This window comes from Phalacrocorax carbo, chromosome 4, assembly GCF_963921805.1.
Source record: "Phalacrocorax carbo chromosome 4, bPhaCar2.1, whole genome shotgun sequence".
In the NCBI taxonomy this organism is placed as follows: domain Eukaryota; kingdom Metazoa; phylum Chordata; class Aves; order Suliformes; family Phalacrocoracidae; genus Phalacrocorax; species Phalacrocorax carbo.
In genome coordinates this window covers 3,719,569-3,731,635 of record NC_087516.1, presented here as the reverse complement: position 1 = coordinate 3,731,635, position 12,067 = coordinate 3,719,569, and the positions used below count along the sequence as shown (strand labels likewise).

Below are 12,067 nucleotides of genomic sequence, written 5' to 3'. Positions count from 1 at the left end.
CCAATACACTCCCAGAGCACCCAGCCTAGCGGAAATGACTGCTGTACGTTGGCAGCCACAGGTACAAAGCTCATAAATATTGCATGTGGCAGTCACCTTGTTAATGCAATCCTCCTGCAAGTCACCACATGCCAGATCAGCAGCAGAAATACTGCCTGCTGCTTTGTGTCAGGGGCTTGCTCTCTGCTATACTAACAATTGCCTATATATAGCTCTTATTTATGGGGCACCTGATCCTTGAAAGAAAAAAAATATGCCAGCAAGTCCCGCTGTATTCGTGCTCGGTAACAATTACGATGTGTCCCAAGCTCTCATGTTTCCAGTAGCTGTGTGGAATATAATCAAATGCCAACAAATTAAAAATAGTCATTCTTGTCTGTAATACTTAGAAACTCTCCATCAGCACTACCAAGCAGATACACCAGTTGTTAACTCGTGTACATTACACGATAAATTCCTTAGAAGTGTAAAAATAAATAGCATCTTTTCAAACAGAGATAGCTAATTTACTTTCAGGACCATAAAAGATTTTAGTTTCAATGTTAATCTGCTTTGAATGAATCATCCAATACATCAAAAAATAGAAAAGAAAAATCTGCTTCCTATGCTATGAATATAATCACTGAGAGACAAGCAGCAGTCAGAACAGGCCTACACACAACAATATACCATACCAGCAGTCTTCCAAAGGAACACACAGATTGCGTATCAAGCCTTCTGAATACGCACGGGAACTTTCACATTTCCCTTTGCAGCCCTGACTATTTCTTGGGCATCCTGTCGTGAAATATCTGCAGTGGATACAGATGTTACAGATCACGTACAAGAAACACACTTACAGTACACAAACGCACAAACCCTCTGCCTCACCTGCGCTAGAAACAATGAACCAAACCTCTGGAAACCCAAATTATTCCCCTGTGCTGAGTAGCAATATGCTCTGTGCAGCTGAGGGAAAACACTGTCCCCCGCAAGGCGCAGCACGGCTCAGTGCGAGTGGAAGTATGAGGATATAACCCCGAGAAGGTGCCACCGTAGCTCCGGTGATGATTTAAATCAGATCTGTAGAGGAGTGTGCAGACGGGAGTGGCCAGAGAATTTTAACATTTAAATGCCATTTAGACAAGCGGATCAAAAGGGTCATATGCTGAAGACCCAGAAGAACCACTTCTGTAACATTTTTTTGCAAGCTGTAGCCGGTTCTGAGAAGTGAGCAGGTCTCGCGTGCCCCAGGGGCAACCTTGCTGCTCAGGGCGGTGCAGAAGAAGAAAGCAGCCCAGGACCATGCTGCCCTTTTGCCCTTGTACCAGGGAATAAGGAGGTTCTGAGTTGGAGCTGCTTCCGAGCATTTCACCACCCAACAGAGCTCCAAAATCCTTTGGCTAAAGGGCACGTGAACCTGCAAAGTGCACAAGGGACCAGAACATGGACCCACCTTGGCAGAGAACCGCAGTCTACACACACAGAGTGTTACTTTGACGGTTTGCAGAAGATAAGAAAAGACAGTTTGTAGCTTTCAGAAATGTATTAAAAGATCAAGACTTCGGATTCCAATCCTCTGCTCTGCAGATAACAGTTACGTCTACAAACTGCAAGATCTCCACCAGACTGAAAAGCCTGCTCTTGCCTCACGTTAGTTAAGAAGCGCTAACAAACAGGAGGTAGATTCCCTGCAAAGGCAAGGATACGAGTAACCGCTGAAGGTGTCCAAAGGTGAGAGGATTCATCCCAACACTAGTGCAACAAAACTATTTCACAGGTGCATTGACAAAATGCTACATCGCTCCCTAAAGGTTTCAAGTCTTTAACACTTCCCTCCTCTCGCAGACATGATCCAGGATATTTTTAATGCAATGTACTGTGAGTAAAGGACACACTTCCCATTCTAACCTCTATGCCAACTCTCAGCAGAAAGTAAAGTGCCCTATTCAAACCCTGGAGATTAGATTTTTCCGACTGCCTTTTCATTCATTTCCCTTCTGAAAGTTCATAGGAGACTGATGTTTATTTACTGTGGCGAGCTTATCGAGTAAAATATAGAAAGTGATGTAAGCACCCGACAAATAAAAAGAAAGGAGGGCAGCAAGACGCCAGAGTTAATAAATACAGAGAGAGGGATCAGAAACAGAACTAGTTAATTGGAATCAGGAAGGCAATTCAGTAAAAGTGAAGAGCTTTTTGCCTCCTGTGGAGAAGAGGCAGGCAATGCCCTTCTAGAAACCAGGGGAAGTTTCATTGACTACGGTGCAGCAAAGGGTAACGTTCGTTCCAGTAGTTTTGCATTTAGAGATTTTACAGGCCCTTCCAATTGACACGGGATTAAAATATCCAGTCTCTGCACCTTGATTACACGCTGAGGAAGGAAGCCATAGAGGTAGGAAAGCTGCAAATCAGGATGAAAGAATACATTGGAGAGGTTTTTCCAGCAGCCTGATTCACAGTGGGCAGTGCCCTCCGCAGTGAATTAGTTCTAAGGAAATGAATGGGGCTATTTGTGAAACAGAATAGCTTGGAGCTTGCCCCATTGCAAGTGATGCAAGCCACTGAGAAATGGCCGTTCACTAGCCAGGAGATTTACTGGCTGCTCCAGGTCATGAGTCAAGCTTGAAAACGTTGGTGGAAGCTCTCTCAATACAGTTCTTTAATCCCAGAACGCTTGCCACAGACCTGTTACGCAGAGCTCTTCCTGTACGAATGAAAACAATCACCAAGGTCTTTATAGAAACACGGGTTTGGAGCCGCCCCACCTCGGAAAAGATGCACGAGATGCTCAGATTCACCCACCCACCCTGAAAGGAGCCCAAGGATTTCTGTTTCCGACAACGTCACACCTCAAATAACCTTTTGCACGTGCACATTGACTGAAAAAGCACATTTCCAAGGCCAAATTACCCTGATGACAACACAAAGCCTTGCCAGCAGAATAAAGCAAGCCCAACGCATTACTCCCAAAATGCTGCTCTTACCAAGTTTCACACTTTGCACGCGGCCTCCAATTCGGTCAGTCGCCTCAAGGATAGTTACATCCGTGAAACCGCTTTCCAAGAGCGCTTTTGCTGCTGACAGGCCTGCAAGCCCAGCACCGATAACTACTATTCGAGGCTGTCGTTTTCTCCGTAGGCCACTACTAAGAGGATCATCCGTGCTGTCTGCAGATATTTCACAACTTTGCATGCCGTCCAAGCTCGCTTTCTAAGGAACCTATGGAAAAAGCAAACAAGCGTGTTCAGAGAACTCGGCTCAAACTTATCCTCTGCAGTTAAAAATCCTAAGGAAGTTTACAACAATAAAAAAAAAAGTCCAGCAGGAAAGAAAGAAAACTTGTGTTCTAGACCCAGCCTTCAACTGGGATGCATAGTAAGGATAACTGAGGTCAAATTGGGATGCAACAACTTTTTGGCCTGGAGCACCAGTACTGGAAACTCCATGCATCTCCACCCTCCTGAACCATGTAGACTATTTCCAGAGAAGTCAAAGGATTTTCAAACTCCCATCTCTTTATATAACCTCCAAAAGTGGCAATTTTGTGGTAAAGACTTTAAAAAAGAAAAAAAAACCATGCGCTTAGTGCCAACAAGCTCCACAACACAGCCATAAAGCTTCAACTTTGCCTCTGTGGCAACCACAAAGCATAAGCTTCAGATCGTATAACTACGGGACTAGGTAAAGATTGTTTCGCTCAAAGCATGGAGATCAGATATCAACCCAATCATTACAGAAATGGTAGAGTTGGAAGAATGTTTCAACTGCTGAAAGCCAACAAGGGCCAGTTCAAACATTCACAGCCACACGATGCAGCCCCTGGAGCCAGCGCTGTCCTACCACATCAGGATCACCCTCAGTCTTTGATGAAGAGAGGTTCAAACTCATGCCAGTCCTGACCAGCCCAATTCTACCCCCACCTACCCAATGCATCCAGCTGCTCCTCCAAGCAGGACCCTATTTTAATTTGCAAACTCCTAGAAGCCATCTTTTTAACTGTGTATACCCTTAGCTCTCAGGTCCCATCACCTTATTTTAGTGCATGGCCTGAGCCCATGGTCAAGGTAAACCCTAACGAGGGATCACCAACGTAGGATGACTTTATACGTGAATGTCAACGTCTTGTCATTGGTTCTGGGGATGTTCACACCTGCCCTCAAGAGCACGAAGGAACACGGTACAGAGACCCATACTCCACTAGGCCCAAGAAGACATTGGTCCTGACTTGCAGAGAAATCCAAGGAGCTAGGATGCTGCCCCGACCTGCAGCGAAGCTGCTGGATACACCTTCTGAGTCCTTCTCCCATTTGCCCAACCCTTCGCCCCTGTCAAAGACTCCTGTTTCTCTCTTGTATCACCAGAAGACTCAAATCTTTGCACTTGAGATACCACTGGACTACCGCAGTATACGATCATGCGTACTGACGAAATACAAAGCAATAGTAGAGAGTCCTTTTTGCTATGGGTTTTGAAAGCGTGTATTTATGTTAGCCAAGCTTCTCCTGCTCTCTTTAACAGAGGTGACTACAGTCCACGGTGCTTTAAGCAGTGGTATAACAAGTAAAGTGCTCCTACAGGAGCTCTTGACAACTATTTTGACAACGTTTAGTTTCAACTGGAACAACTTCAGCTCAATCCACCCTATCTGGGCTCACCTGCAAGAAAGATTAGCACAGTGCCTGTAACAAACCCTGCTTCTGCCAGCAGAGCTTGTTCCAACTGCCACTGAACAACGGAACAGGTGACGTTGAGCCAGCTCTGGCTGCAGCCCTGCTAAAAAATTCTACCTGCGATTGCATCAATCATCTCGCTGTTTTCATCTCCTGACCAACACATCTCAGCTCGCAGACATTTGTCACAGGGAGCCAGGCACTGGTGCTGGGAGAGTTATTTCCAAGCTGAAGTCAAATATGTCAAGCATCCAATGCTTTCTAGCCCATGGTGAAAGAGTCACAAACCACGGTCATTTGACAAGTAGAAGAGCTGTGAGCAGCCAAAACCAGGCACTGGACTTGCTTCTAAGCAAGCTGGTTTCAAAAGCAGTACAACAGTTTGAAAAAACAGCAGAGAACGATTTCTTCCCTGTTCCACAAGAAACAGTGAAGATCTGGCGCAGGCAGGGGAGAGGAGGATGCAAAGCTCCTTCCCTACAGCGGCTGGTGAGACGGGTCAAGTTTCCAGTTGCAGATACCTTAGGACTTGTCTCTACTTGGCTTTGATGCTGATTCATTCCTCTTGTAGGCTTTCCTTATCTGGGACAGAAGTGTTTTGCTCTTTTTTTAATCTTAATCCACTCTGAAAGTGGATTTTCAGGACGGGTTAAGATAATCAGGAACGTGGCACTCCAGGTATGGAGGAGATAGGTAGGAACTGCTCCATGATGCATAGGTTAAATCCTCGCCAGCCAGAGGCTGACATGCAGGACAAGACCTCTCAACAGACTCACACAAACACGCGCCACAGGCAGAGATGAGGGACAACGTTCTAGCCAAAAAAAACCCAACCAAACAAAACAACCAAAAAAAGGAAGCATTGCTTTTCTCTGTTTACCAGTGCAGGACAATGGGAAGGAGCTGGGCTGCCTACAAGGAAATGGTTTTTCTACCATCTTCTCCTGAGGTTGAGTGAAGCCACTATACTCCTTGGCCCCTGTCAATCACAGGTCCTTTACCTCCCCTCCCAAGCACGGCAATTTATTGACTTTTAGTCTAACAAGATAAGAAGTGAAATGTCTCTCGGTTCTTTTAAGACCTTTAAGACGGGCCCCTAACATTAGGATCTCTGTATTCTAATCTTCAGGGAAGCCCACCACTGGAATACGAGGGGCAAAGCAGGACAGTTATTAAAGGGTATATAAGAACCACCACAGCAAGACATGTTGAAGAGCCCGGGGTCAGTACGAAGAGGAATGACCCTGTGCTGGCAGTACCCAGCTGCCAGCAGTACATGCAGTAAGGACAGTGCAAGGCAGAGCCAACGTCCAGACCTTTAGTATAACAACCCTGGGGACGTCTCCCCCTTGCATTTGCTGACTTCTTTTTGAATCCCTCCAGGCTCCTGGCCTTAGCAAAAATTTTGTGGTGAGGAGCTCCACAGTCTGTTAACCTTACGCAAATATTAATGCCCTTTTGGTAGTTTCAAAACCACTACCCAATAAAAATTGAGGACATCCCCCAAAACCATGTTACGAGAAACACTGAACAGTCGTTCCCTGCTCACACTCTCCCCGGTACTAAGGACCTTCATCTATGATCCCAGTCATCTCTTCTTCGAGAAGAAATAAATCTTAATCTGGTTAGTCCTTCCTCATTTGTAAACTATTATAAACCCACAGCTGAAATTTCGTACTAGAAATGTCTTTAGGATTTATTACAACACATACAGACATTCTACAACACTCTCCACTTCTCATCCAGCCTCCAGGTAACACTTGGAAGTATGTATTTTAATCACCACTTTCTGCAGAAGCATCTACACCCTATAGAAACTGAAGCAATTCAGCTCAGTTCTTTAAGTACAGCTTTCCTAATCCTGGCTTCAGCAATCTCATGTGAATTCTTCACATGAAAGCTTCAAGAAAATCTTTTCCCCTCCTGTTTCACCATTTTAATACTGGATTAGGTGACCTGTCTAGACAGATGAGAAAATAACAGGTTATTTTGTGTGTACAGAATCCTGATTTAGAAACCACCCTTAATTAGCCAACAACCTTTACTGTATGATCGGTGGAGGAAGGCAATTAAAATTTAGCAAGAGCTTGGGCTCTCCAACCAGGATACGTGCTCCAGCGTGAAATGAACAGACAATAAAAATATATGAACCCCCACTATGCTTTATTTCAGTATCAATTATACTCTGTTAGGCTGGTAAGTAACAAGCACATAAACCACAGTCTATTATTACGTGCAATGCTCTGCCTTCAGTATTTGCCAAGCCACCGGCCAGGGCTTGAGCCAGTGAATATTACTACGTCCTCTGCCACAAAGGTTGTTTGGCTTTTTACTTTTTCTTGATTGTCAAAAAGGGTTGTTTCTTGTTTGCTTTGGGTTGGTTTTTTTTTTCAAATCACAGGGTGAGAAGTGTGTGAGCTGTCCTGCTGTGAATCTCTCTGAGGCGGCAGAAACAGATTATATCCATTTACAAGCACAGGTATTATTAAATCATAGCTTGGCCAACAGTAGAATTCCCCCTGCTTTGTCTTGCTTATAGCTTTGCTGTGAGATAGCTAACAGGCACTGGCTAGCCACAAGAAAATGAAATTTTTAAAAAATCCAAATACACTTCTTCCTTGTGTCTTAAAAATACAGCTTTGATCCTCTTACCTCTTGTACATCTAAGTGACTCATTCATGGTACTTAATCACTCCTTCTTCCAGACCCACTCCCCTTTTTCAGTCTCTATCACCATTCTGCCCTTGCCTCCGTAGGTGCCACTACCTCTCATTCACCCCTTCTCTCTACTGTCCGTTTCCTTCATTCAAAAAAATACCTTAAAATAAATCCCTAAAAACAATCCCCCCCAAAAAATTCCTGAGCTCAACTGCTGTTTTCCAGCGGGCAGATCTTTGCCAAAATGTATTTTCTAAGACAGGCATCATTCTACCACCCCAGAACCATGGGTTTCCCCTCCTGGCATTTGCACTCTTCAATCCTCCGAACACCCCACCCCTCCACCTCTGCTGATCTTAGCTACGCACCCATCTCACTGGCTGCTCCCCGGGAATGGGCTCCTCCTCTGCACAGAGGAGCCTTGTTAGCTTTCAGCAGGACAACCGCTGGAGCAAGGCCAGCGCAGAGCTGCCAAGATGCTCAGGGGACTGGAGCATCTCCCTTGTGAGGAAAGGCTGAGAGACCTGGGTTTGTTCAGCCTGGAGAAGGGAAGGCTGAGGGGGGATCTCATCAATGCCTATAAATATCTGAAGGGTGGGTGTCAGGGGGATGGGCCGGACTCTTTTCAGCAGTGCCCAACGCCAGGCCAAGGGGCCACGGGCACAAGCTGGAACACGGGAAGTTCCCCCTGAACGTGAGGACAAACCCCTTCCCTGTGCGGGTGCCAGAGCAGGGGCACAGGCTGCCCAGAGAGGCTGTGGGGTCCCTTCCCTGGAGACATTCACCCCCCGCCTGGACGCAGCCCTGTGCCCCTGCTCTGGGGGTGCCTGCTCCAGCAGGGGTGGGACGGGATGAGCTCCAGAGGGCCCTTCCAACCCCTGCCAGTCTTGGATTCTGTGACTTAACACCAGAGCTATCCAACCAATAACTTCAGAATAATTTTGAACAGATTCCTGTGTTTTTTCCTTTTAATAAAGATACTTTCTGGATATATTCCCTTTAACACAGAGCGCCTTCTACTTATTTAAAGTTACAATGGCCCCACAGACAATGGCAACCTAGAAATAGCATGAATGCAAATGTCATGCGAGCCTTCTCTTCCCTTAATCCAGCAGCAACAGCAATAAAGTTCAGAGGTACGTCCAACTTTATGGGTTTTTTTCTCATTTTGCCAGTAAAACCTTGCAGGTTACAAGAAAGAAGCCAGAGAATTAAGGCAGTTCGCAACTGCCCTCCTTATTACAACAATACTCTCTGATCAGGCTATTCTTCTAGGACCCTTAAGAAAAAGGTCACCAAGACAATTTAAAAATACAAAACCAAAATAAACAAAAACATTTCTCAAGGAAATCTGCTATTCTTAGCTCACCCAAATACTCTCACGGTAGTAGTGTCCTAGCTGTGGTAACACAAAGACTCGGGCAAGGCAACGTACTAAAAACAAGGCTTGCGTGCTGAAAGGCTTGTCTGGTGGTTGGTTGAGGGGTTTGGTTTGTTTGTTTTTTCCACCAGGAATGGTTAGTCTTAAAAAAAAAAAGCCACCTTCCTCTCCCCTCAGACTCCATATCACACAGCAGGTTGTCTTACACCCAGGAGCCACAGCTGTGACCCCATTTCACCATTTGGATGCCCCACTTGCATCTGCTGCCTGCAGCTTTTCAGGTGACGAGAGGAGGAGTAACACATCCTGCTGATCTTTGGCATACCTATCTTAGGATGGACAAGCTGAAAGGAAGCTTACAGACCAGTTTAAAACAATCACCTAACCTTTCTGAGTCCTCTTACGTTAGCAGTTTAGCTAGGATCAGGAGTTTGCTTTGGAGTGCCTCAACACCTCCGCTTCCCAGGCTTTCATCCGTGCTGTGCAGCGGTATCGAAGGGGCTTCACTCCCTGGGGATGAAACTAGAAGATGCACTCCAGGAGAGCCATAACACATCCCAGCCGCTAAGGGGCATCCACGGGGCCAGAGTACAGCAGGTCCAGCCTGAAGCCTCCAGAGATGCACACTCGCAGACGTGGGGACCTCAGCACTCACTCCTTCACTCAGCGGATCACCTTGTATCTATGACAACACACCTACTGATCTAGCAGTAGCTTTCAACAGCAAAAATGAGGGTGAGAGGAACTGCACCTCCAGAAGAGGCAGCCAGGGGCTACACTTCCACATCCTATCCTGCACGAGGCCCGGTTTTCTTTCCTAACCACACTATTTGCCTGAATTTTTTAGTCCTTCTGTAGAGTGTTGAATTGACAGTCTCCACATTAACAAGCGTAACAGCCAGTCTGGAAGGTGAGAAACGCATCAGCAACACAAACAAATTCCCTGCTGACCGCACAGACCAAGCAGCTCCAGCATAAACCGACCAAAATTTACCAGAACTTTATTCCCTCTAGGTTTTTAATTGATGGGAATTACGCATCATCCTTAATCAGAAACCTAGACAACAATGTTGTGCGTGTCTGAAAGGAACTCAGACGAAAACAAGACTTCATTTCAGTTGGAAGACTAACTGGAAGCACAAGAAATAAACACACTACTATTTTATTATTATTTTAAGTGCAACTATTCAAGATACTATCAACACATGATGGGGCACTACATACACATGTGTTTATAATGCAGGTTTGTCATCACGGCCTGAAAGTGTTTACAAACAGAGAATACTTGACACCAAAAGATGAATTCAATCTAAGCGGAGACAAAGCAAGATTGAGCAACCAAGAGCAGAAGCTAGAAAAATTCAGAACAGAAATGTCTATTTTTAAGTGACGCTAATCAGCTGTTGAAACACTTTTCACTATAGACACAGAGGATATTGCTTGAAGCTTTTAAATCAGGATCCAATCTCTCACAGACATTTTACACTCCAGTCCCACCAGAAGACAGGGTTGTGGTGCTGGGAATGCTCCTGCCTATGCGATGGAGACGGCCAGGGCGGACATTCAAGACAAAACTTCTGGCCTTTGCACCTCAGCAACCTACCGTCATGCACAACTGCAGGTCTGTGAGCACGTGCATCATTAGCGTGGTGTTGCAGAGACGGAGCGCACACGCAGGTGGTTTCCAGTCGCACAGACCACGCAGTGCAGGGCATCAGAAAACACTAAAAAAAAAAAACCCAGCAAACCTGGGAAACAGAGTTTCAAATGCCTTTTTTCAACAGATGTAATAATCTCTATTATTTCATCAACTGCATACAGAAGAGTGGTTATCTGAAAGCACTATTAGCAGAGCCTGTATGCAAAGGCTCCGCAACAGAAAGGCACCTTATTTAGCAGGTGTAAAGACACTCCAGCATTTGGGCCATTAACTCATTACGCAGTCTAGCAGTAGTTGTACTGAGCAACTGCCTGGCTGCAGTGAGTAGCCTTTACCTACGCAACTGCAATAACATTTTCAATTATCACCTCTAATGCATCTCTTTTTCTAAGCTGAGAGAGAAGTGCTTGGAAGGATTATTTTAGTTACAGCAATTTTGTCTCCTTTAACACCTTCCCAGGCTTCAGACTCAGGCTGCCCACTGAGCACAGGTCAGGATAGAGCAGATCGTATCTCTGAGCAGACACAAAAACGAAGTGGAAGGAGATTTCTGTGCTGGCTCCAGCACTGCCTGTCGCCAGTGCCTCCCGTCACTGTTAGCTGTGGTTCTCTCCCGGCTCCTGGCACAAAAAACAAGCATTTTGTAACTTCACCCTCTTTTCCCCTTTCATCAGCCTTCTCAGAAGCAAGCACATTAATCCTTACTGCCTGTTATTTCAAGATGCTCTTTCCAAGCTCTCCAGGCTGTAAACATGTCAGACTGGACGACGCATCTCTTTTTTTCCTTCTCCACATACCCTCCCTTCTTTTTAATCCAGCAGGTTGCACACCAAACTCACTCACAATCCTTTTCAGCATCACCATTTATACCAGCACGGGTTAAGTACGGACACCCTTTCAGCAGAAGGCAGGAACATTATTAATTGAGCTTAAGTACTCCACGTCAATCTAATACGTGAGTGAAACACACCTGCTGTTAGAAACTGCCTTTGTACAGTAGTTGTGCAAACACCAACCTGGCGAGGTTGCGTCCGCAGCTCAACGGGAAGTTTATTGCATTGGAAGCAGACACACCTTGTTTACTCAGCTACCTGGAGAGCTGCAGGAGCACGATACTGGCCATATACTTCCTTTTTTCACTTATTTCTAGAAGAAGATCCCTGCTTTTCCAGAAATAAGGCAAAAAAGAAAGTATATGGCCAGTAGAAGCAAGGTCAGGCGACATGGGAGGACTACAGAGATGCTGCTTGCCACTGTAGGGAGAAAATTCATGTGGCCAAAGCTCAGTTGGAGTTGAAGCGGGCCAGTGCTGCGAGGGACAATAAAAAGGGCTTTTTAAAATACGTTAATGGCAAAAGGCAGGTCAGAAATAACGTTGGCCCGTTGCTTGATGAGCATGGGCACCTCACAAACAGGGACATAGATAAGGCAGAGATAGTCTTCAACACTGATCATGGGCTTTGGGATCCCCAGAGCCCTGGGCTAGTGAACAGTGACTGTGGGAATGACAAACTCCTAATAAACCCTGAACTTGTGCGGGACTTGCTGCTCCTGCTGGATCCCTGTAAGTTGATGGGGCCCGAGAAGATTCATCTGAGGGTACTTAAAAGTTGCCTGATGTCACAGTGAGACCCCTCTCAATGATTTTTCACTGCTCTTGGGAATCTGAAGAGGTCCCAGTTGGCTGGAAGCTAGCAAACATTGTCCTAATCTTCA

At 45.7% G+C, this 12,067-nt stretch overlaps 1 protein-coding gene across 1 annotated transcript in view; it reads right to left on the bottom strand.

Moving 5' to 3' along the window:
- SMOX (spermine oxidase) overlaps positions 1 to 12,067 on the bottom strand; it is a 56,655-nt gene that overhangs the window by 22,162 nt on the left and 22,426 nt on the right. The window contains exon 2 of the mRNA XM_064448877.1: positions 2,967 to 3,201. Coding sequence (XP_064304947.1) covers positions 2,967 to 3,174 — 208 coding nt within the window. The 5' untranslated portion in view covers positions 3,175 to 3,201. The remainder of the gene's footprint in view (positions 1 to 2,966; positions 3,202 to 12,067) is intronic.